We start from the raw sequence: 26,036 nt of genomic DNA, 5'->3' as shown, positions 1-26,036 counted from the left end.
TAGTTTTAATAGAAAGGTTTAATGTCATATACTGATCTAAATGCTGATTTAGGTTTGTTTCCAATCTGACATTAGTTAAATTCTGGGTGGAAATGCAGATATCTTGTCAACTCCCACCATCAAAGACATTGACAGAGCCCCACGTATCAACTGCTGGCAAGTACTGTTTTAAATATATCTGTAACAGCTCTCAAAAAGCGCTGTGAAGTAAAAGCAGTAAGTCGTGCTTAATGTAATGGTTTTCTTAATTATTTATCCAAGTGTTCATCTTTCTCAATCCTTAAGGGTCCCACATTTCCACAATAAAATGTGTAAGATAACTTTGTTCCAATTTCACAGATTATCTTAATTACATGTTACGAAAATAAATTCAAACAATATAGATAGTTTCATTTTTAAACAATTTAACATAATTATAATAAGAAGTTAAACTTTTTTTTTTTTTTTTACATTATTAGGTTTACTTAATGTCCTGATGAAGGTCCTTGTTGACCGAAACGTTGACTAATAAAGCAGAGAAAAGTGTGTACGGGAGCAAGTCAATTTTTTGAAAAACTTTATTAGGTTTCCCATGTATATGTTTAAACAATTTACTGAAATAAATGCAATGCATTGGAAACAACAATTAAACAGTTAAGTCTGCATTTAAAGTTGTTGGTCTCCATATGACTTTACATTTATAAATAAATCAAAGTTATTTTTTATTTTTAAACTTATTTTATTTATTTATGCATATTATATATATATATATATATTTATCTATATTGTATATATTTATTTATACATATTATATACATTTATATATGTATATTATATATTTATATACAGTATATAGTTTTGTTACATGCATTTCTGAACAGAAGTCTTATTTATTTATATTATTTTATTATATATATATATATATTATCTATATATATATTATATATATTGTATATGTATATATTTATTTATACATATTATATTCATTTATATATGTATATTATATATATTTATATACAGTATATAGTTTTGTTACATGCATTTCTCAACAGAAGTCTTATTTATTTATATTGTTTTATTATATATATATATTATCTATATATATATTATATATATTGTATATGTATATATTTATTTATACATATTATATTCATTTATATATGTATATTATATATATTTATATACAGTATATAGTTTTGTTACATGCATTTCTCAACAGAAGTCTTATTTATTTATATTATATTATTTTATTATATATATATATATATAAGTCAAAGTTACAATACTATATATATACATATAGTATTGTAACTTTGACTTTTACTTGGGTCATTGCGCTCCAAACATGAAAAAATCCTGATTTTTGTGGTATCCCGTGAACGCAGCATGTGTGTAGTTCAGGGTCCGCCCTCAGCAGTCACACCCTCCCTGAGCAGCGACTGACAGTTCGTCCATCCAGTGCGGCGGTTTGTTGATATCTGCAGCTCGCGGCTGGACTTTACTCTCATTGGCTCTCATTGTTTGTTAAACTTCTCCTCGAGGAACATGAGCGTGTCCTTCAGCGTGTCGCGCGCCTTTCTGCCTCTGAGTTTGAGGTGTTGATGTGAAAGTGTGTCAACTAGTCAAATCAAGGTGAACTGAGTCTCCTGCTGCAGCTGCACGATGATGACAGGACTTCTGTTGTAGACTAAAGTTGGTGAGTTAAAGTTCAACTTCCTTATTTGTCACTTTTATTCATTGTGAGATTAATTGCAATGAGAATATTATTAAAAAGACCAGGATGTTCCAGTGCAAGTGAAATGTTTGTGTCTGCAGGCATAAATCATTTTTAAACTGTATTAAGAAGTCTCATGTACAAATTTATATACTAAATCACTCTTAGAATGACATCATCTTGCGGTTGTCTAACATAAGATTTAGCACTACATGGTACCAATCACAGCTGTGGAGGCACTGGTATAGTTATTTATATGTAAGGCATTGATGTATGCATATATTAATATTTATATTTTTAATAATATCTTTTAATCATTACTTTTTATAGTGCTTCCTGTATTGTAATGTGTTGTTGTTTTTTTCCTTTTTTCTTATCTGGACCTTGAGTATACAATGAAGTTTGAATTGAATTGAATTTAACTTATTGTTTAATGTGTTATATTTGTTTTAAAACTTTTCAGTGTGCATGTTTTTTGTCTTTCTGCTCTCTTATCACACAGCCAGCCAAGTTAATATTGCACTTTTATCAGTATTTGATTAGTTTTGTCAAGCATGCTGTACATATGGAGTCATTCTTATATAACTATATCCGTAATTAATTTATATTTCTGTATGACACAGATTAAAGGTAATAATTATAGTTAGAATAATTATAAATAATAATAATTATAGTTAGAATAATTTAGGAAAATGTAATTAGAGTATATGTATGGCTCAATAAGGAAGCTGGTTAATAATTAATAATTGACTTATGGAGAAGGGGTGGGATTAAATAAGTTTATACTTCTTTTCACTCCTTTTCGAATATGTAAATGAAGGCATCAAGTGTTGACAATTTATTTATCTTATGCTTTTCATTGTATGTAAATACTACTTGTTTTTACTGTCCACTTGTTGGTATGATCATTCTTTTTCTTTATTTTTTATATTTTATTTTTTTTTGTATTCTACATGTTCATAAAAAATTTTGATATGAAAATGAAATTCTTTATTCTACAAGCATGGAGACATAAACTGATGAGCTCTTCACTCTTCCCTCTAAGCAAACCTGTTACAGAGACCCTGTTCTTCATGACTTCTGCAGGTCTTTAACAACCATGACAGGTGACACGGTGGTCTGGAGGGGTCTGACCTGGATGAAGCAGGCGGCCAGCAGAGCCACACCAGGCGGCCTGCACGGCACCGGGAACCAGAGGCTGGGAAACTTCTTCCATCATGCTGCCGGATCAGCGAGGGTGAGCATGTCAGCTGTGATTTGTTTGGCAGTTTCACAAACATGCAACCCAGATTCCTCCTGAGTCAGTCTCTGCACCCCATGACCTCATCAGCAACACCAATATAGTGAGAAGGGCTGAGAGGCAGATGATGCCAGAATAGAAGACACAGTTGAGAAATGGGATTATGGGAAAAAAAACATCTAAAAAATGACAAGTGTGCAGAGTTTTCAACATCATTTTGCATGTATTTTTGCTCTGACCCCTTAAAATGTCAACTTGTGACCCCCCGTCACAGCTTGCATACTGTAGGTCCACCAACTAATGATTTTCCTCTTGAATCGTTTCTGATTCATTTAATTTTAATAATTAATAAAGGCCTGAAGACGTGAAACTCTCATATTCACCAAAAAGTAAAATAAAATGTTTATGATACTTACACGTTTTGTTCAGCAAGAAAATTTCAGCAAGAAAATCTCCATAAATGAACACCACTTTTATGATTTTTGAAGTGTGAAAGCAGTCAGCAGAAGTAAAAAGCTAACGTTAGGCTATAAACTAACTACACTTCGGTCGCATGAGGTTGAGTATAAACAACAAGGCTGTAAAGACGGACGAGTCAGCGTAATGACGTTTAGTAGTCTCATTTAGACACTTGTTTGCAACATAAAGGCTGCCAAATTTACAAGTGAGGTATTTAATTATGTATTTTATGTCGTAGAACAAAACATTAAAATCTCTTCAGCTTGTGTTAACCACAGACCTTATTTCAGGCATCTCACTAAAAACCCATTGACTTCCAGACGAGGGAACCAGAAGTGCTAAAATGCAGCACTCTATTCCTTCCTACTATATCCTTTAACACCTACTCATGTGAATCATGTTTTGTCTTGCAGGAGACGTTCAACAAGCAGCAAGAGGTCTGCGTCCACAGAGCCACAGCAGCAGCACAGCTTCACAGATATTCCACTATGGGAGCTTGTTTCAGTACCTGTTTCATTGGAAGTGTAAACGGCGGACAGGCGACCTGCGGTGGAGGAACTAACACTAAACGTCTGAAGTACCACAGAGACTGGTCCCGCCAACTGTTCTCTGGACATACCAGGTTATTTAACCAGGACAACTCAACGGTGGGCCGTCTGACACAAGAGGACGTCGATAAAGCAGGAAACACCAAGAAAACAGACGTCAAGCAGCATAAACAAGTGGTATCCACTTTAACACCTTTTATAAATCAGTGTTTGAATAATATGAATCAATACACCTTATTTCAGCATTGCACAGGATAATTTATTCTTCTTTTGTGCTTTGAGTTTAGTTCTTTTCTTGTGTTTCAGCTCAGTGACAGAGCCAGAGAGAGGAAGGTGCCCGTCACACGGATAGGAAGGCTGGTGAATTTTGGAGGTAAGTGTGTTAACTGGTTTACTGGTCATGTTACAAAAGAAAAGTGACGTTAACGTAGTTGTTGTTGTTACCATAAAGGTTTCAGGTAGAGTTGCTCCAGTGACGGGGCTCTGTCTGGGCCGCTGCCAGGTGCTGGGAAAGTGTGATCCTGTATGTGAAGCAGAACACATGTTCAAGAAATAAACAAAACACCGACATGTTGCTTTACCGGCATGGATATCAACGTGTAGGATTTTTAATTTGCTACATTTTTATATATTTTTCACTGACCATTTTTAGTGGTGCTTATATTTATTTATTTTTTAAATTCAATTTTAAAGGTGCCCTGTGGAGTGAACAAACTAACTTTATGTTTACATTCAGTGTTTCTCACCAAAAACACACTGTGTGTATGGTTTAAAAACATGTTGAAATAATTTCCTTCCTTGTAAAACATTTGCAAAGCAAATTGTTTTGGAACTCTTAGAAAACAGCATTGTTTACATCCATGTTTACTTCCTCTTCTCTGTCGTTGTTGGTGCATGGTCTCGTCTAGAAGGTAACCCGCAGATTGTGAAATCTGATCTGAGATCTGCAAAAACTTCAACTTTTGAAGGATACTATCGACCCTAGCTTTAAATGTTCAGTTTCGGTATTCTGTATGTTAGAGCTGAAGCGATTAGTCAACAATTTCATTAATTTTTTTAAGCAAAAATGCCAAAAAATGAATTGGTTTCACCTTCTCAAATGTTATTATTTCGGTTTTTCTGACATTTTATAGACTAAATGATTCATTGAGAAAATAGGCAGCAGATTGATAAACAATAAAAATCATTAGTTGGAGCCTGTTTGTGTGTGACCCAGCACTAAAGTTAGTTTCTGAACTAACTTAATGTTGAGCTCACTTGGTTTTTAAATGACTGAATTTGTAGCATTTATTAGCTCAAGACAATTTTAGTAATGTTAAATGGACTCTGGTATTTTCTTAGCTAACTTCCAACTAATTTTGACACGAGTTGTGCAAGCAAGTTGTGCAAATGACACTGGCAGCTTTGGCACTTCCTCCAGAGCAGCAAGGGGCTCATGTGAGACTAGCAACACTTATGTGATTGGTATGAAGTGCTACTAATGTCTATTTTTATTCTCTGTTCACTAGTTTTACAAGTAGAGTTGTTGTTTAGTTTTATTTCTTTTACAGTGAAGTGAATGTCAAAGTTTAATTTTGGATTTAGTTGAGAGGGTTTGCATTGATGACCTCGGCCACCAATTTTCAGGAGCTGAAGTCAGACTGTGGCCAGAGTCCTGTCTGAGAATCCAGCTAATATAAAGCATGTTGTCATCCAAGGGCAGCACAGTTAGTAATAGTAGTATCAGTTGTTTCTTGGCTTTAAATGGTAGCTGAACTCTCAAAGACTGAGTGTTGCCCTGAGAAATCAGACTCTGGTTACTGATTGCTGTTATCACGTCCATTATGTTGCTGCTGTTATCAGATGCAGAGTAGGACATTGGTAAAGGCAACACTGTGGGCCTTCATAAAAAATAATTGCTAACAGATTGATATCATCGTCTTCCAAACAGTTCCTGTCAATTCAAAGAAAAAGTTTGTGAAACATATTTTATATTTATTTCTTTTTGCAGGTCTGGCGGTTGGACTCGGCATCGGAGCGATCGCTGAAGTGGCCAAGAAGAGTTTAAAACCTCAACAGCAAGGTGATAAGAGGGAGATATAACTGCATGTGATTATCATAAAGTGGGCATGTCTGTAAAGGAGAGACTCGTGAGTACCCATAAAACCCATTTTCATTCACATATCCGGAGGTCAGAGGTCAAGGGACCCCTTTGAAAATGGCCATGCCAGTTTTTCCTCGCCAAAATTTAGCGCAGGATTGGAGCGTTATTTAGCCTCCTTTGCAACAATCTAGTATGACATGATTGGTACCAATGGATTCCTAGGTTTTTTAGTTTAATATGTTACCAATATCTTCACTCTCAAAACTGAGCCCGCTACAACCTCCGAAATATTGATTAATGTGTATGCATGTTTTTTTTTTTAGGTGATAAAAAATCTGTTCTGAACTCGAGTGCGTTCCTCTCCGAAGCCAACGCTCAAAGAATCGTGCGGACACTCTGCAAAGTCCGAGGTGCAGCTCTGAAACTTGGACAGATGCTCAGTATTCAAGGTGAGATGTTATCTAAAGTCACATATATACAGAAATAGATCATCAGTGACTCAGTACAAACTGATACACACACACACACTGCTACGGTATGTTATGGACAGTAAATCTATCAGTGTGTACGTAAAGGTTCAGCTTTCAGCAGAGGCCAAACACAGAGCGTAAACTAGTGCTCCAGCTTCCCAGCAAGACCAAGAGGGAAATGTCATCACCTAAAATAAGCGTCGGGTTAGCTGAACACAATAAGTGCCATTCCAGTCGAGTTATTGTAGGCGGCCGAGGCTCAACTGACACTTTGAACAGTGTGTTTACACTACAGTGTTGTTGTGCTCTTAGATATCCACGGCCCCAGTTTGTGCCTCTCATGTATTATCAATAGAGCCGAGTCACTAGGGGTGGAAAAAATTACAGTTTTATTATTATCGGGTATTTTTATCAATGTGAAAGTTGGGTTTCAGTTATGTATGTAGACAGTATGTAGACAGTGGTTTACATTATAGTTGGTTTGTGGTACTAAGAGCATCCCCATGGGAAATCTTGTTTAATTAATTGTTATTTTATTATTCTTTTATGCATTAATTTTTAATATTAATAATACATTTTAGTTGTAAAGTGCTTTTCTCGACCCATAGTGCCAGACAGAGAAATGCAAAAAAAACACTGGGCATAAAAGCGCCCTATATTGCAGGTAGAGACAGTCATACAGACAGAAACATTAAGCATAAAGGTAGGTGTAGTTAAGAACATGTTTCAAAAGATGTGTTTAAGAAGTGTCTTAATACTAAGGAGACTGGGTGGGTGCATTCCTGAGCTCTTCAGGCAGAGCGTTCCACAGTTGGGGAACGCTGCAGCAGAGGGCTTTGGTTTGTGGTTGACTATAGTCATTTAATAATTCTTGTGTCATATTTCACCGTAGTTTCTGCATGTGATGTCCTGAGTTTTAATGCTTCCACTACTGCGACAGCCGTGGCCGGAGGCTTTATGTTTTCGGGTTGGGTCAGGAATGCCTGGAGGGAATTTCTTCAGATTTGGCACAAACGTCCGTCAAAGGATGAACTGATTTAGATTTTGATGGTCAAAGGTCACTGTGACCTCACAAAACACATTTTTGGCCATAACTCAAGAATTCATATTCTAATTAGGACAGTTTCGGTGTTTAATAGGACAAAATGATAAAGTGATTATATTTTGGACAGATACTTTACTATGACATTTTTATGACATAATATACTATGTCATTTTTTATCACCTATACTATTAATGTTTTGTGACATTTTATGGCATAATATACTATGACTTTTTAATCACAAACTATACTATGACATATTTATGGCAATAAAAAATGTCATTAAAATATCATAGTATGGTATGTCATCAAATATGAAAATGTCATAGTATAGTAGGTCAGTATGTAATAAAAAGATATACTTTAGTATGCCATAAAAAAATGTCACAGTATATTATGTCATCAAAAATATAAAAAGTATGTCATAAAAATGTGACATGGTATGTTATAAACAATGTAGTATGCCATAAACATGTCATGGTATAGTATGTCATTAAAAAGGTCCATATACAATATATGTCATAACAAATGTCATAGTATATTATGTCGTAAAACATGTCATAAATGTAACAGCATAGTATGTTATAAAAATTGCATAGTATAGTAGGCTTTGTCATAAAATATGTCATGAAAAAGTCATAGTATAGTATGTCATAAAAATGTTATATAAAAATAGGTTTTAAACAATGTAATCGTAATAGTTATTTTTCTCTCCTCTCAGATGACGCCTTTATTAACCCCCAGTTGGCTAAAATCTTCGAGCGTGTTCGACAGAGTGCAGACTTCATGCCTCCTAAACAGATGATGGTACAGTATGAAGCAGTAGTAAACAACACAAACTCATTAATCTCTGGTTCATAGATGAGACGGTTTCTCTTCTGTCTGCAGAAAGCCATCAGCAGTGACTTCGGCCCAAACTGGAGAGACAAGCTGGAATACTTTGAGGAGAAGCCATTTGCAGCGGCGTCTATCGGTCAGGTGCATTTAGCGAGACTGAAGGACGGCAGAGAGGTCGCCATGAAGATTCAGGTGAGAGGAGAGTTTACACAGAGATAAAACACAGAAGCAAACTATTACAAAATACAGTAAATCACACAATGAAATCTGTTCTTTCAGTACCCCGGAGTTGCCAAGAGTATCGACAGTGACGTGAATAATATCATGACTGTTCTGAGTTTAAGCAACGCGCTGCCTGAAGGTAACATTGTTGGAGAGCTTTTAATCATTTCTATGATAACGGCTGCTATTGTCTGATGTTGGAAACCTTCGCTATTGTCAATATACTTCACCACACAAGCAGTTTGAATGTCACGATTTTCAACTTTCTTAACATTTCCAGGTCTGTTTCCTGAGCACCTCGTTGAGGTCATGAGCCGTGAGCTGGCGCTGGAGTGTGATTACATAAGAGAGGCCAAATGTGCCAAAAAATTCCAGTAAGTTGTTCACACTTGTTCTTTCTACACACACAGACTTTGGGATTCATTTCACAGTGTATTGGCAATCATTATGATTTATTGGTGCCTTCAAATGAAGCTTGTGAGCTTATGTTTCCAACATGGGAAGTCATGTAATAGAGCTGTCCGAATAACATTTGAGACGAGAAATAGGCATTAACATAACATTATATTGATTCATATTTGATCAGCGCTGCCTGTTTGACCGTTTGGTTGGAGTTTGCAAGTGATTGACAGCTGCTCAGAGACGGCAACTGGACGGCAGACTCCAGCTCGGCTCTGACTGCTTGTTTTTCTCCGGTCTGTGAAATCTTGCAAATGTCGTTAGGAGCACCGGAGGACACAGAGGCACATGATTTTTTTTTCAGGTTACCTGTTTCATGTACTACCGTCAGGATATAGCAACCGTTTTATAAAAATAAAAATAATATTTGCTCCAATCTCGCCTACTTCAGCTTTAAAGAAATTAGTGGCGTTAAAAAGAAATTGCGTTACTATCGCGTTAACTTTGATAGCCCTAATCTGTGTAAAAAAACAAACAGTACATCACATAAAATAATAATAATAATAATTAATATTTATCCTAAAGTGATATCGATCTTATCTAATTCTCAAAAGAAAGAAAGCGAATAAGCATATGTTCTTTTAGGAGTAAAGTTTATACTTCAGCTGTCAGGTTGATAATGGCTCTGTTCTCCTGAGCACCAGGATAGTCCTTTGCTGTTGACATTGTTATCACAGTTTTGGGGGTCGGGTTCAGGTGTCTTTTTAACATGCTGTTTGTGTGTCAGAGAGCTGCTGAAAGATCACCCGTACTTCTATGTGCCCGATGTGATTGACGAGCTGAGCAGCCCGCACGTCCTCACCACAGCGCTGGTGCCCGGTTTCCCTCTGGACCAGGCCACCGACCTCTCACAGGAGCTCAGGAATGAGGTACGACCGCCGTGACCTCCGCACAGCTTACAGTACAGTTAACACCTGCACACTGCCAAGACGGCGACAGCTTTGGAAGAGTTCAAGGTGATGTGCCGAACACAGACACGTCCCAGCTTTTAAAACCCCACAGTCATGTCAGCACAGTTCATAATAATAAAGTACTATATAAATGGAGCACTATTTTCTTTGCTTCTGCTAGATTTGCGAGCAGATCTTGAGCTTGTGCCTGAGAGAGCTCTTTGAGTTCAGATACATGCAGACTGATCCAAACTGGTCCAACTTCTTCTTTGATCCACAAGCTCACAAGGTCAGTTTGTCTCAACCCTGTAATTTAATACGCACACTTTTAGTACATTTGATATTTCCTCTTCTTCACTATAAAGTCTGTTTCGTGGTTTCAGGTTGCACTGTTGGATTTTGGAGCTACGCGGGGATTTGATAAGAGTTTCACTGACTCCTACATTGAGGTGAGAAGCTGTAGAAATGTATCTGTAGAGTTCTTGTGTTATTATGACACATTTTGTCATTGTTACGACATACCAAATTGTTATTTCTTGTAATAACAACTTGGGCTGTCAAAGTTAACGCGATAATAATGCGATAATACTGTTTTGCACATCAATGGTTTGAAATGACTCAAATCCTTAATAGAGACTCATAACATGCTTTATTGTTATGCAGGCAAACATTTCATTGTATCAGGACTCATTTATTTATTTTTTTAAATCAGTTTTTCACTTTCATTTGTCTCATCAGATTATTAATGCAGCTGCAAATAACAACAGAGAAGGTGTCCTTCAGAAATCCAGAGACATGAGGTTCCTCACAGGATACGAGTCAAAGGTAATAAACACAAACATCTTCACTATAAACCACAACAGTGTTTAATCAGTGTGATAGTTAGTTAATTTCCAGTAAAAAAAAACACAGAAACCTTCAGCAGAAACGTCACCTCTCTAAACCCAGAGGTGGAAGAAGTACTCTGATCTTTTACTTAGTAAAAGTAACAATACAACAATGTGAAAATACTGTTTCAAAACCCTGCATTGGAAATTCTACTTGAGTAGAAGTGTCATAAGTATTGCCAAGTAAAAATACTGCAAAATGACCCCTTTCAATAGTGTTAAATTATGGAGCCTTCAAGGTCCCCAAAGATGCTAGTTTTTTTTAATCTTATGCACACAAGATAATAATTTGTACACAGGAGTTATTATCGTGTGCAACAAGATATATTTTTTTTCCTGGGACTTCAGGGGCTCTCCTGTTGGTTTTGTTGCTGGGCGATTTTCAACTTTATCATTCTTTTAAGTACATGATGACCTGGTGTAAATTCCAGCCTGAGTGGGACTGATCAGCACCATGCTGTAACTGTAAACACCTGAGGGTATATGTGGGGCCTTTAATCCATAACAACACATCATATTTAATATGTTGATCATATGTTTTGTATGTAAAATCAAAGTAACTATAGCAGTTAAATAAATGTAATGGAGTAGAAGTATAAAGTAGCATAAATTGGATTTAAATGTAATAAGTTACATTTAGACAGTGTAGGTGTGGTAAACCTGAAATCAGGGACAGGTAGCAACATGCTTTTAATGGCACACGTTCGGACAAAGAGGAGGAATTAACCTGCTGTCATCTGTTTGAATGAAAAACCTGAACTGTATACTGACATTTTTTTATGACATTCAATACTATGACGTATTTATGCCTTTTTTTGGCATACTATACAATAACTTTTTTGAGTTTTTGCAACATACTATGACTATATTATGACTTTTCTTTTACATGCTATACTACGACTTTTTGACTTTTTTTGACATACTATACTATGACTTTTTTAATGTTCTTGGGTTTTCCGTCCGTCCGTATGTCTCATTTTTGTGAATGTGATATCTCAGGAGCACTTTCAGGGAATTTTGGCACAAATGTCATGGTCATTTTTTGGCTTTTTCTATGACATTTCGTAACATTAGACAAGTGGCATTGTCTTTTATGACCATTATCGTCCTCTACTGGTGACTATGAGGAATTGCAACAACAGTGAGAACTTTGTTGTAGTTCCTCTTCTGGTGTCACCTTGAATTACAAACCATAAAGAAATACAATAGAAATGTTAAATGGAGAGGTGAATTTATCATCTATCATGCTGACTACAATTACAATCAAACAAACGACGTATAACAATTCAATCAGTGAGCTTTAGCGGTGCTGGCAGGCAGATTTTGTTAAGTTTGGACAGAGCCAGGCTAACAGCTTGGCCCTGTTTAAAGTCTTTGTTCTAAGCTAACTGACTTCTGGCGATCCATGTTTAACTGACAGACATGAGAGTGATATCAATTTAACTCTCTGCCAGAAATGTAGATCTTTTGCTTTAAAGCCTGTTGACTATCTGCTGTTTCCTGTAATAAGGCAATGGAGAACGCCCATGTGGATGCAGTGATGATCCTCGGGGAGGCCTTCTCCTCTAAGGAGCCCTTTGACTTTGGATCTCAGAGCACCACCGAGCGTATCCACAGCCTCATCCCCGTTATGCTGAGGGAGCGGCTCACGCCGCCTCCCGAGGAGACGTACTCCCTCCACCGCAAGATGGGCGGCTCCTTCCTCATCTGCTCCAAACTCAAAGCCAAAATAGCCTGCAAGAACATGTTCCAGGATGCCTACGACAACTACTGGAGAGACGGAAGCCCCGAGTCGACTAACTAGCTTTATGACTGGTTTTCCAAAACTTTTTTAGTCTTCTTTGTGTTATGTTGAACAATTAAACTCACACATTCTTACCTGAAGTGCAACCTGGGCCAGATAATGTCCAGTAGTTTTGTGTTTTTACTCATCAGGTTAAGTGATACGAGTTCATATAATACATGAAAAAATCTGAATAATGTTGCCTATTAAGAACATTTTCATATCTGCACGCTTCATATTCCGTCGCTCATTTTGACCACAGCTCCATCGAGACTAACACGAACATTGCTTTTCAAGGTAATTTCTACATATTGTTTGAATGAATTTGTTGTGTACAACCTAATAATTATGTGTCTGTATGATGTATCTGATCAGGACTGTCATTTGAAATAAATATACTCATGTTGCAAAAATAAATCAGTCAAAGATTAGTACATTTCTCAGGTCATGAACCAGCACTTGAGGCATCAGTCTCCACAGTCGTGTTACAGTCCCGGTGCCGTCAGCAGTCGTCCTGTTAACGCTCCACTTGGATTGTGACGCTGGAGAAACTAAACTCAGAGCGCAGGCGCTTTGTTGCCTTCATGAGGACGATCTGTGCATCAGCTTCTCCTTCTGAGGACACAAGTACGGGCATCATTTTCTTAAAGTTCTGGTTTACAATAATCTTGAACATGTATCATAACTTTACACTAAAGCCTTGGCCTGTTCTGATATTTACTCAACACAGATTGTTATCATTTTTTTCATGATGTACTATATTTTTAAATGTTTTTAAGTCATATAGTATGTCATAAAAAAAAAATGTCATAGAAAGTTTTTTTTTTTTTTTTTTAAAAGTCATAGTTTGTCATAAAAAAAATCAAAAAATGTCATAGTATGTCACAGAAAACAAAAAAAACAAAAAAAAGTCATAGGTATGTCATAAGAAAGTTTTTTGTTTTTTTTAGTTATATTTTTTTTAGTCATATAGTTTTTTAAGAACGTTTTTTTTTTTTTAGTCATACTATATAGTATGTCATAAAAAGTTTTTTTTTTTTCTTTTTTTTTAAAGTCATATAGTTTGTCATAAAAAAAGTCATACTATATAGTATGTCATAAAAAAGTTTTTTTTTTTTTTTAGTCATTGTCATAAAAAAAATCAAAAAATGTCATAGTATGTCTCAAAAAAGTAAAAAAAAAAAAAAAAAAGTCAGGTGTCATAAGAAAGTTTTTTTTTTTTTTTTTAAAGTCATATTTTTTTTAAAGTCATATAGTTTTTTAAGAAAGTTTTTTTTTTTTTTTTTTTTAGTCATACTATATAGTATGTCATAAAATTTTTTTTTTTTTTTTTTTAAAGTCATAGTTTGTCAAAAAAAAATCAAAAAATTTCATAGTATGTCAAAAAAGTAAAAAAAAAAAAAAAAAAATCATAGGTGTCATAAAAAAGTTTTTTTTTTTTTAGTCATATTTTTTTTAGTCATATAGTTTTTTAAGAAAGTTTTTTTTTTTTTTTTTTTTTTTTTTTTAGTCATACTATATAGTATGTCATAAAAAGTTTTTTTTTTTAAAGTCATAGTTTGTCATAAAAAAAGTCATACTATATAGTATGTCATAAAAAAGTTTTTCTTTTTTTTTAGTAAAAAAAATCTAAAGATTTCATATCACAAAAAAGTTAAAAAAAAAAAAAATCATAGGTGTCATAAGAAAGTTTTTTTTTTGTCATATTTTTTTTTAAAGTCATATAGTTTTTTAAGAAAGTTTTTTTTTTTTTTTTTTTTTAGTCATACTATATAGTATGTCATAAAAAGTTTTTTTTTTTTCTTTTTTTTTAAAGTCATATAGTTTGTCATAAAAAAAGTCATACTACATAGTATGTCATAAAAAAGTTTTTTTTTTTTTTTTAGTCATTGTCATAAAAAAAATCAAAAAATGTCATAGTATGTCACAAAAAAGTAAAAAATAAAAAAAAAAAGTCAGGTGTCATAAGAAAGTTTTTTTTTTTTTTTTTAAAGTCATATTTTTTTTAAAGTCATATAGTTTTTTAAGAACGTTTTTTTTTTTTTTTTTTTTTAGTCATACTATATAGTATGTCATAAAAAGTTTTTTTTTTTTTTTTAAAGTCATAGTTCGTCAAAAAAAAATCTAAAAATTTCATAGTATGTCAAAAAAGTAAAAAAAAAAAAAAAAAAATCATAGCTGTCATAAGAAAGTTTTTTTTTTAAAGTCATATTTTTTTTAAAGTCATATAGTTTTTTAAGAAAGTTTTTTTTTTTTTTTTTTTTTTTTAGTCATACTATATAGTATGTCATAAAAAGTTTTTTTTTTTAAAGTCATAGTTTGTCATAAAAAAAGTCATACTATATAGTATGTCATAAAAAAGTTTTTCTTTTTTTTTAGTAAAAAAAATCTAAAGATTTCATATCACAAAAAAGTTAAAAAAAAAAAAAAATCATAGGTGTTAAGAAAGTTTTTTTTGTCATATTTTTTTTTAAAGTCATAGTTTTTTAAGAAAGTTTTTTTTTTTTTTTTTTTTTAGTCATACTATATAGCATGTCATAAAAAGTTTTTTTTTTTCTTTTTTTTTAAAGTCATATAGTTTGTCATAAAAAAAGTCATACTATATAGTATGTCATAAAAAAGTTTTTTTTTTTTTTTAGTCATTGTCATAAAAAAAATCAAAAAATGTCATAGTATGTCACAAAAAAGTAAAAAAAAAAAAAAAAATTCAGGTGTCATAAGAAAGTTTTTTTTTTTTTTTAAAGTCATATTTTTTTTAAAGTCATATAGTTTTTTAAGAAAGTTTTTTTTTTTTTTTTTTTTTAGTCATACTATATAGTATGTCATAAAAAGTTTTTTTTTTTTTTTAAAGTCAGTTTGTCAAAAAAAAATCTAAAACTTTCATAGTATGTCAAAAAAGTAAAAAAAAAAAAAAAAAAAATCATAGCTGTCATAAGAAAGTTTTTTTTTTTTTTAGTCATTTTTTTTAGTCATATAGTTTTTTAAGAAAGTTTTTTTTTTTAGTCATACTATATAGTATGTCATAAAAAGTTTTTTTTTTTTTTTTAAAGTCATAGTTTGTCAAAAAAAAATCAAAAAATTTCATAGTATGTCAAAAAAGTAAAAAAAAAAAAAAAAAATCATAGGTGTCATAAAAAATTTTTTTTTTTTTTTAGTCATATTTTTTTTAGTCATATAGTTTTTTAAGAAAGTTTTTTTTTTTTTTTTTTTTTTTTTTAGTCATACTATATAGTATGTCATAAAAAGTTTTTTTTTTTAAAGTCATAGTTTGTCATAAAAAAAGTCATACTATATAGTATGTCATAAAAAAGTTTTTTTTTTTTTAGTCATTGTCATAAAAAAAATCAAAAAATGTCATAGTATGTCACAAAAAAGTAAAAAAAAAAAAAAAAAGTCAGGTGTCATAAGAAAGCTTTTTTTTTTTTTTAAAGTCATATTTTTTTTAAAGTCATATAGTTTTTTAAGAAAGTTTTTTTTTTTTTTTTTTTTTTTAGTCATACTATATAGTATGTCAAAAAGTTTTTTTTTTTTTTAAAGTCATAGTTTGTCAAAAAAAAATCTAAAAATTTCATAGTATGTCAAAAAAGTAAAAAAAAAAAAAAAAAAAATCATAGCTGTCATAAGAAAGTTTTTTTTTTAAAGTCATATTTTTTTTAAAGTCATATAGTTTTTTAAGAAAGTTTTTTTTTTTTTTTTTTTTTTAGTCATACTATATAGTATGTCATAAAAATTTTTTTTTTTTTTTTTTAAAGTCATAGTTTGTCAAAAAAAAATCAAAAAATTTCATAGTATGTCAAAAAAGTAAAAAAAAAAAAAAAAAAATCATAGGTGTCATAAAAAAGTTTTTTTTTTTTTTTAGTCATATTTTTTTTAGTCATATAGTTTTTTAAGAAAGTTTTTTTTTTTTTTTTTTTTTTTTTTTAGTCATACTATATAGTATGTCATAAAAAGTTTTTTTTTTTAAAGTCATAGTTTGTCATAAAAAAAGTCATACTATATAGTATGTCATAAAAAAGTTTTTTTTTTTTTTTAGTCATTGTCATAAAAAAAATCAAAAAATGTCATAGTATGTCACAAAAAAGTAAAAAAAAAAAAAAAAAAGTCAGGTGTCATAAGAAAGTTTTTTTTTTTTTTTAAAGTCATATTTTTTTTAAAGTCATATAGTTTTTTAAGAAAGTTTTTTTTTTTTTTTTTTTTTAGTCATACTATATAGTATGTCAAAAAGTTTTTGTTTTTTTTAAAGTCATAGTTTGTCAAAAAAAATCAAAAAATTTCATAGTATGTCAAAAAAGTAAAAAAAAAAAAAAAAAAATCATAGGTGTCATAAAAAAGTTTTTTTTTTTTAGTCATATTTTTTTTAGTCATATAGTTTTTTAAGAAAGTTTTTTTTTTTTTTTTTTTTTTTTTTTAGTCATACTATATAGTATGTCATAAAAAGTTGTTTTTTTTAAAGTCATAGTTTGTCATAAAAAAAGTCATACTATATAGTATGTCATAAAAAAGTTTTTCTTTTTTTTTAGTAAAAAAAATCTAAAGATTTCATATCACAAAAAAGTTAAAAAAAAAAAAAATCATAGGTGTCATAAGAAAGTTTTTTTTTGTCATATTTTTTTTTAAAGTCATAGTTTTTTAAGAAAGTTTTTTTTTTTTTTTTTTTAGTCATACTATATAGTATGTCATAAAAAGTTTTTTTTTTTCTTTTTTTTTAAAGTCATATAGTTTGTCATAAAAAAAGTCATACTACATAGTATGTCATAAAAAAGTTTTTTTTTTTTTTAGTCATTGTCATAAAAAAAATCAAAAAATGTCATAGTATGTCACAAAAAAGTAAAAAAAAAAAAAAAAAGTCAGGTGTCATAAGAAAGTTTTTTTTTTTTTTTTTAAAGTCATATTTTTTTTAAAGTCATATAGTTTTTTAAGAAAGTTTTTTTTTTTTTTTTTTTTAGTCATACTATATAGTATGTCATAAAAAGTTTTTTTTTTTCTTTTTTTTTAAAGTCATATAGTTTGTCATAAAAAAAGTCATACTATATAGTATGTCATAAAAAAGTTTTTTTTTTTTTTAGTCATTGTCATAAAAAAAATCAAAAAATGTCATAGTATGTCACAAAAAAGTAAAAAAAAAAAAAAAAATTCAGGTGTCATAAGAAAGTTTTTTTTTTTTTTTAAAGTAATATTTTTTTTAAAGTCATATAGTTTTTTAAGAAAGTTTTTTTTTTTTTTTTTTTTTAGTCATACTATATAGTATGTCATAAAAAGTTTTTTTTTTTTTTAAAGTCAGTTTGTCAAAAAAAAATCTAAAACTTTCATAGTATGTCAAAAAAGTAAAAAAAAAAAAAAAAAAAATCATAGCTGTCATAAGAAAGTTTTTTTTTTTTTTAGTCATTTTTTTTAGTCATATAGTTTTTTAAGAAAGTTTTTTTTTTTTAGTCATACTATATAGTATGTCATAAAAAGTTTTTTTTTTTTTTTAAAGTCATAGTTTGTCAAAAAAAAAGTCATACTATATAGTATGTCATAAAAAAGTTTTTTTTTTTTTTAGTCATTGTCATAAAAAAAATCAAAAAATGTCATAGTATGTCACAAAAAAGTAAAAAAAAAAAAAAAAAAGTCAGGTGTCATAAGAAAGCTTTTTTTTTTTTTTAAAGTCATATTTTTTTTAAAGTCATATAGTTTTTTAAGAAAGTTTTTTTTTTTTTTTTTTTTTTTTTAGTCATACTATATAGTATGTCAAAAAGTTTTTTTTTTTTTAAAGTCATAGTTTGTCAAAAAAAAATCTAAAAATTTCATAGTATGTCAAAAAAGTAAAAAAAAAAAAAAAAAAAATCATAGCTGTCATAAGAAAGTTTTTTTTTTAAAGTCATATTTTTTTTAAAGTCATATAGTTTTTTAAGAAAGTTTTTTTTTTTTTTTAGTCATACTATATAGTATGTCATAAAAATTTTTTTTTTTTTTTTTAAAGTCATAGTTTGTCAAAAAAAAATCAAAAAATTTCATAGTATGTCAAAAAAGTAAAAAAAAAAAAAAAAAAATCATAGGTGTCATAAAAAAGTTTTTTTTTTTTTTAGTCATATTTTTTTAGTCATATAGTTTTTTAAGAAAGTTTTTTTTTTTTTTTTTTTTTTTAGTCATACTATATAGTATGTCATAAAAAGTTTTTTTTTTTTTTAAAGTCATAGTTTGTCAAAAAAAAATCAAAAAATTTCATAGTATGTCAAAAAAGTAAAAAAAAAAAAAAAAAAATCATAGGTGTCATAAAAAAGTTTTTTTTTTTTTTAGTCATATTTTTTTTAGTCATATAGTTTTTTAAGAAAGTTTTTTTTTTTTTTTTTTTTTTTAGTCATACTATATAGTATGTCATAAAAAGTTTTTTTTTTTAAAGTCATAGTTTGTCATAAAAAAAGTCATACTATATAGTATGTCATAAAAAGTTTTTTTTTTAAAGTCATAGTTTGTCATAAAAAAAGTCATACTATATAGTATGTCATAAAAAAGTTTTTCTTTTTTTTTAGTAAAAAAAATCTAAAGATTTCATATCACAAAAAAGTTAAAAAAAAAAAAATCATAGGTGTTAAGAAAGTTTTTTTTGTCATATTTTTTTTTAAAGTCATATAGTTTTTTAAGAAAGTTTTTTTTTTTTTTTTTTTTAGTCATACTATATAGTATGTCATAAAAAGTTTTTTTTTTTTTTAAAGTCATATTTTTTTTAAAGTCATATAGTTTTTTAAGAAAGTTTTTTTTTTTTTTTTTTTTAGTCATACTATATAGTATGTCATAAAAAGTTTTTTTTTTTTTTTTAAAGTCATAGTTTGTCAAAAAAAAATCAAAAAATTTCATAGTATGTCAAAAAAGTAAAAAAAAAAAAAAAAAAATCATAGGTGTCATAAAAAAGTTTTTTTTTTTTTTAGTCATATTTTTTTTAGTCATATAGTTTTTTAAGAAAGTTTTTTTTTTTTTTTTTTTTTTTTTTAGTCATACTATATAGTATGTCATAAAAAGTTTTTTTTTTTTAAAGTCATAGTTTGTCATAAAAAAAGTCATACTATATAGTATGTCATAAAAAAGTTTTTTTTTTTTTTTAGTCATTGTCATAAAAAAAATCAAAAAATGTCATATTATGTCACAAAAAAGTAAAAAAAAAAAAAAAAAAGTCAGGTGTCATAAGAAAGTTTTTTTTTTTTTTTAAAGTCATATTTTTTTTAAAGTCATATAGTTTTTTAAGAAAGTTTTTTTTTTTTTTTTTTTTTAGTCATACTATATAGTATGTCATAAAAAGTTTTTTTTTTTTTTTTAAAGTCATAGTTTGTCAAAAAAAAATCTAAAAATTTCATAGTATGTCAAAAAAGTAAAAAAAAAAAAAAAAAAAAATCATAGCTGTCATAAGAAAGTTTTTTTTTTTTTAGTCATATTTTTTTTAGTCATATAGTTTTTTAAGAAAGTTTTTTTTTTTTTTTTTTTTTTTTTAGTCATACTATATATTATGTCATAAAAAGTTTTTTTTTTTTTAGTAAAAAAAAATCTAAAAATTTCATATCACAAAAAAGTTAAAAAAAAAAAAAAATCATAGGTCATAGTTTTTTTTTGTCATATTTTTTTTAGTCAGTTTTTTAAGAAAGTTTTTTTTTTTTTTTTTAAGTCATAGTTTGTCATAAAAAAAGTCAAAAAATGTCATAGTATGTCACAAAAAAGTCAAAAAAAAAAAGTCATAGGTATGTCATAAAGTTTTTTTTTTTTTAGTCATATTTTTTTTAAAGTCATAGTTTTTTAAGAAAGTTTTTTTTTTTTTTTTTTTCAGTCATACTATATAGTATGTCATAAAAAAGTTTTTTTTTTTTTTTTTTTTTTAAAGTCATATAGTTTGTCATAGTATGTCACAAAAAAGTAAAAAAAAAAAAATAAAGTCATAGGTATGTCATAAAGTTTTGTTTTTTTTTAGTCATACTATATAGTATGTCATAAAAAAGTTTTTTATTTTTTTATTTTTTTAAGTCATAGTTTGTCATAAAAAAATCAAAAAAAATCATAGTATGTCACAAAAAAGTAAAAAGAAAAAGAAAATAGGTGTCATAAGAAAGTTTTTTTTTTTAGTCATATTTTTTTGTCATATAGTTTTTTAAGAAAGTTTTTTTTTTTTTTTTTTTTTTTTTTAGTCATAGTTTGTCATAAAAAAAGTCATACTATATAGTATGTCATAAAAAAGTTTTTTTTTTTTTTTTAGTCAAAAAAAATCTATAAATTTCATATTATGTCACAAAAAAGTAAAAAAAAAAAAAAAAAAAAAAATCATAGGTGTCATAAGAAAGTTTTTTTTTTTTTAGTCATACTATATAGTATGTCATAAAAAGTTTTTGTTTTTTGTTTTTTTAAAGTCATATAGTTTGTCATAAAAAAGTCATACTATATAGTATGTCATAAAAAAGTTTTTTTGTTTTTTTTAAAGTCATTGTCATAAAAAAAATCAAAAAATGTCATCGTATGTCACAAAAAGGTAAAAAAAAAAAAAAAAAAAAAGTCATAGGTATGTCATAAAGTTTTTTTTTTTTTTAAAGTCATATTTTTTTTAAAGTCATAGTTTTTTAAGAAATTTTTTTTTTTTTTTTTTTTTTTAGTCATAGTTTATAGTATAGTATGTCATAAAAAAGTTTTTTTTTTAAAGTCATATAGTTTGTCATAAAAAAAATCAAAAAATGTCATAGTATGTCACAAAAAAGTTTAAAAAAAAAAGTCATAGGTATAGTATGTCATAAAAATTTCAAAGTATAGTGTGTCGTAAAGTGCGCTCTTAAAGGAGCACCAGAGAAAAAAAATCTACATTTTAAAGAGAAAAAAATATGCCTTCATCAAATTGTGTGTCAAAACACCCGGAGAAAGATTTGTATTTTTAACCTAAGCTAAGAACAGAACAAATTAGCCACATTAGACAATTACCATAGAATTTACAAAAATCTTCAATTGAGTTATCAGATTCATCAAATTATTTTCTCTTTTGGCAGAAGATAATTTGTCTGTATATTAGCCAATATGTGTTGTGTGATAATAGTCTACAAAAGGTATGAAACTTCAGGAGCATCTACTTGACTAATTAATTTGCTGCTGTGCACCACGTCCCCGACACCCAGACTGTGTGTGGCAGAGATTATAGTATTGATTTTACCTGTGACCACGTGGACAGAAAGTAAAGAGTGAGTCATGTTGAGGCTCCACGTGTGCAGTCTGTGAACAGCCACAACTCCTCTCACTGACAGCAGCACGTCTCTCACAGCGCTGACGTTAACGTCCTGAGGAGTTCCTGCAGAAAACAAAGACCACACTCAGTAGTACATAAACTATAATCATTAAAATGATGATGTCACCACAGGTAGAGGAAAGCGTGTTTACCCTCCATCAGGATTCTGAAAACATCCTTTGTGACTGGAAGTGTTGTTACAAGAACCAGAACCGAGAACAGGAACGTGCAAATCGGATCTGCTACTTTATATTCGGGCTGAGTAATAACACACAAATCTGATTAGAAACAACGAACTGTCTGCATCAGTAGCATCAGTATGTTGACATTGTCATTATGAGCATGTTTGCAGAGTGTTTTGGGCGACACTGACCCAGAAATGGATGATGGTGGCAGCCAGCAGGACTCCAACACTCTGCACCAGATCTCCCACCACGTGGATAAACGCCGCCTTCACGCTGGCGTTGCCGTGGCCGTGACCGTGATGGTGTTTGTCCCTCTGCAGTTGGCTGGTGGTAAACGTGTGACTGTGGCCGTGTGAGGCTCCAGACTGATGGAGGATCAGGACCATCCTAAAGTAAAACAAAGTCAAAACTACTTTTAGAAGCGCGTCTGATCACTGCTGACCGGACATGATGGTGATAGTGAGCTCCTCATACTCACAGGACGTTGACCCCCACAGCACATCCTGAGGTGATGAGCATGATCTGACTGTCAATGTCGTAGTCTCCATCAGTGATCCTCTGAACGGCTGATATCACCAGCACCGCTGTCACGGCCCAGATAGACACGACAGACAGCAACATGCCAAGAATCTCTGTTTAACACAACACAACAACTGAGTCAGACAAGACAAGATATTTACTGTAAAAAAAGAGGTTTAAATGCTGTTTCAACTCCTTCTCCACACTAAGGAAATACCAACTACTACTACATTTTTGTTGTCCTAGTCCAATTTAAATTACTGAATCTAAAAACGCTTGAATCAGCACATAAAATACACTGTAAGAGTAGAAAGTTAACTCCCCTGGGTTGGGTCTAAAGCCCCCAAACTCCCAGAAATATTCAGACGACATGACGTCAGGGACCTTTATTGTTGCTACAGTCTCGTTTATACTTGATGTACAGATATAAGATTGATATCAATCTCCTCATCTCACTCTCTGAAAGAGGTGAATTCACCAAAATATCAAACTATTCCTTTAAAAAGAATGATTCCAACACAGTTATTTGGATCCGGACCTGCTCGATGCCACCCGAAGGTCATGGTGTGTGTCTGAGGCCTGGAGGAGATGGACAGAGAGAAGATGCTGATCACGATGCTGCCAAAGTCAGTCAGAAGATGAGCTGCGTCTGTCATGATGGCCAGACTGTGAGCAGCGTATCCACCTGCACAGAAGAAGAAGAAGGTTTGTGTGAACTGAAAGGAGACGGTTGTGTTCCAGGTTAGGACATCTCTTGGATGTGTTTTAGTTTTTTAAGAGAAATACTAAACATGACATTTTATAATGCAAAAATAAACTTGTCAGTGCTCTCAGGTGGACAAACTGTCATCATGACTGTTTCTAGATTACCAAAAAAACTACTTTAGCATGTCTGAACTGACATTTCTTATTACTTATCGGCCGACATATATGATTATTGCAATGCACTTTATTCTGGTATCAGCAGGCGGAACATCCTAAGACTGCAGGTGACAGAAAACGCTGCTGCCAGGCTTTTAAAACACGTACTAAGAGAAGCGACCACATCACACAACAGCCACAGGTGTCACTGTTAACAAGCATTTCTGATTCTTACCCCTTAGCCCCTTTAAGACTCACTTTTATATTATGGCTTTTGCACTGTTGTAACTATTTATATGATTTTATCTTGTTTAAATCTTAAGTCCTGGATGTTAATTACTTTTATCATGCTTTTATTGTAAAGCACTTTGTAACCTTGATTTGAAAGGTGCTATATAAATAAGTTATTACAATTATAAAGTGGTACAGATACAGATATCTCTAGATAGAATAAGCTGATTGTAGGAGCCATTTTGTTCATTATGTGTTTGTATATGAAGTGTCCACTTGTGGTAATTCCTCTTTTGGACAGCAGGTGGAGTATGGAGCACTAACAGGTGTAATCACAGAACAGGTGTGTTGTTGTTGCATCATGTGTAGCATCCTATTGAGCCCTATTTGGTTGTTTGCATGCTAGTTATTAATTTATATAAGCAGGTTTCTTGTTTTTGGTCAAGTCAAACCACTATACAAGTCAAAAACTTTGAACAGACATCAGCTTTGCAAGGAGGCAGAAGAGAAGCAGACCAGATCCAGCTTCCTGCACTCGATGGCTTCCTGAGGTATGTTATCAACTTCATTAACCCTCTGAGACCCACAATAGACCCGTTTGTGTCTTTTTTTATGAGGGTACAGGGGGTCTTTAGGGGGAGATAGCAGCTCAACAGTAGATGTCACATAGAAGTGGTGTACATCATCTGGAAGCATGAACCTGAAGATTAATTTGAGATGCAGCTCAGCACTGTGTGTCAAGTTGTTCTAGTAATTAATCAGAAATAAACATTAATTAATTAATTAATTAAAATAAATTATAAAAGCGTATAAGGGTTTAGAACATTATGATGGCCATTCTCATGCTCTTATGTTTCATTTTTGGGTTGATACCATTTATAACACAGATTTGGTGCTAAATTTCCCACTCGAGAATTTATTAAAATGATCAATAATCCCTCCAAAATACCCCATGAAGACACCAAGACCTTGAGGAACACCATAGAAAAAGCCATTCTGTGATTTGGTCAAAAAGTTTTTAAATTTCTGCAAGAATTGCATTTTTCTGCGATTAGATGGCGAGCACTTCTGTTCTGGAAACTGTTCAGAAACCCCCTTATTGTCAATATATCTAGTAAAGCCATCCATCCTCTGAATGCTCTAGGTCTCCAGTTTGTGGCTGTAAAGTTTCATGAGGCTGTGATTATCCTAGAGGTCACCACAGGTCATTTTATACAGTGAGGTCAAGTTTCTATGGGGACTAATATCACACATGAATACAGTTGAGCTCATTGGATCCACAAGACTCTCAGTTTTACAGTGATACCCAATTTATGTAATTCCAAGACTTTATGGACCCCAGTATGCAGAAATATTTAAATACACCATTTTAGAATAGGAGATAATAATACTGCATTCATAAAACTGCATGTTTTTGCCCCAAACTGCATATGATTATCATAAAGTGGGCATGTCTGTAAAGGGGAGACTCGTGGGTACCCATAGAACCCATTTTAATTCACGTATCTTGAGGCCAGAGGTCACATTTATTATTTACAAAAAATAAAGTGTAATTCAGAATACATTCAGTCATAAAGTATCTGACGCATTAGTTGCAGGTTGAAATCAGTTGCGACGATGCTTTATTTCCATCTTACCGATCACCTCTCCGGTCATGAAGACGAGGCTGACGGCGCAGGCCATAAAAAGCTTCCTTCTGGCTGAACGTCTCGCGTCACTTTCAGCCGGCGACATCGAGTCTGTTTCCTGGCAGAGCAAGTCGGGCTGCCAGAGGCCGTCCACGCTAGACTCTGATGCAGAGTCTGAACATCTGTCCTCTGGAGAACTCGTCCTGAGAGAGGACACAAAAACTTAAGCCCATAGCCCTGAAGGTGGTGCTTTTTAGATGCGTTGGAAAGTTATCGCAGATCTTTTGATCACAACTTTTAGTTTATTTCTGGACAACTTTATTGTTAAAATACTTCGTAATAAGACAGTTTGGACAATATACAGTTGGTTTACAGATTCTGAAAGACTTCAGGTTTTCAAAACACTATGGCATGCATATCTTCTATAAATCCTTCCATCGCAACTTTTTTTGCAACTATACGCCACAGGGTACGACCCATTTCGACCCGGTACCGGGTACGTCTGGCTTAAGAGGTTAAGATAGTTTGAGAGATTCAATAAATTAAATCTGTGCTGACATTGAGCTTATATGAGAGGATAAAAACATACCATCTAAGAGGCTCCAGATGAGTCTCAATCAGATGTTGTTTCTCTGAATCCGTTGTTAACTCCATATCGTCAGAGACTCCCTTTAACTAACGTTAAAGTGAAGCTTGACAACTTGCCACCTGCTGCAACACGTGTTATCTCACAGAGGTGGAGCACAACAGGAGCCAATGGCAGCTGACGGAGC

At 31.1% G+C, this 26,036-nt stretch overlaps 2 protein-coding genes across 2 annotated transcripts; one reads left to right on the top strand and one right to left on the bottom strand.

Annotated features, from left to right (window-relative positions):
* Nucleotides 1–1,407: 1,407 nt before the first annotated feature.
* Nucleotides 1,408–13,030, top strand: coq8ab (coenzyme Q8A, genome duplicate b). The gene is made up of 15 exons (XM_037796168.1): nucleotides 1,408–1,675; nucleotides 2,780–2,930; nucleotides 3,806–4,117; nucleotides 4,247–4,313; nucleotides 5,931–6,002; nucleotides 6,347–6,472; nucleotides 8,257–8,342; nucleotides 8,424–8,564; nucleotides 8,652–8,733; nucleotides 8,875–8,968; nucleotides 9,781–9,922; nucleotides 10,125–10,232; nucleotides 10,327–10,392; nucleotides 10,682–10,768; nucleotides 12,341–13,030. The coding sequence occupies exons 2-15, from the start codon at nucleotides 2,793–2,795 to the stop codon at nucleotides 12,632–12,634; spliced, it is 1,815 nt and encodes a 604-aa protein (XP_037652096.1). The 5' UTR covers nucleotides 1,408–1,675; nucleotides 2,780–2,792; the 3' UTR covers nucleotides 12,635–13,030.
* On the bottom strand, nucleotides 12,695–25,981 carry LOC119504106 (zinc transporter 2-like). The gene is made up of 8 exons (XM_037796171.1): nucleotides 25,853–25,981; nucleotides 25,273–25,466; nucleotides 23,082–23,228; nucleotides 22,503–22,656; nucleotides 22,213–22,411; nucleotides 21,992–22,097; nucleotides 21,768–21,902; nucleotides 12,695–13,228 (listed from the first exon to the last, which is right to left on the bottom strand). Exons 1-8 carry the CDS (start codon nucleotides 25,915–25,917, stop codon nucleotides 13,131–13,133), a joined length of 1,098 nt encoding a protein of 365 aa, XP_037652099.1. The 5' UTR covers nucleotides 25,918–25,981; the 3' UTR covers nucleotides 12,695–13,130.
* Nucleotides 25,982–26,036: the final 55 nt, after the last annotated feature.

Source organism: Sebastes umbrosus, chromosome 16 (assembly GCF_015220745.1).
Source record: "Sebastes umbrosus isolate fSebUmb1 chromosome 16, fSebUmb1.pri, whole genome shotgun sequence".
Lineage (NCBI taxonomy): Eukaryota > Metazoa > Chordata > Actinopteri > Perciformes > Sebastidae > Sebastes > Sebastes umbrosus.
This window is presented reverse-complemented; position numbering and strand designations above follow the sequence as displayed.

Bases quoted from the DNA above. Each gene is read 5' to 3' on its own strand.
- coq8ab (XM_037796168.1), top strand. From the start codon at position 2,793: ATGACAGGTGACACGGTGGTCTGGAGGGGTCTGACCTGGATGAAGCAG. The intron at 4,118-4,246 runs GTATCCACTTTA...CTTGTGTTTCAG, and splicing joins TCAAGCAGCATAAACAAGTG to CTCAGTGACAGAGCCAGAGA. The intron at 10,769-12,340 runs GTAATAAACACA...TCCTGTAATAAG, and splicing joins TCACAGGATACGAGTCAAAG to GCAATGGAGAACGCCCATGT.
- LOC119504106 (XM_037796171.1), bottom strand. From the start codon at position 25,917: ATGGAGTTAACAACGGATTCAGAGAAACAACATCTGATTGAGACTCAT. The intron at 25,467-25,852 runs GTATGTTTTTAT...GTCCTCTCTCAG, and splicing joins CATCTGGAGCCTCTTAGATG to GACGAGTTCTCCAGAGGACA. The intron at 22,412-22,502 runs GTGAGTATGAGG...GTTTTACTTTAG, and splicing joins GCTGTGGGGGTCAACGTCCT to GATGGTCCTGATCCTCCATC.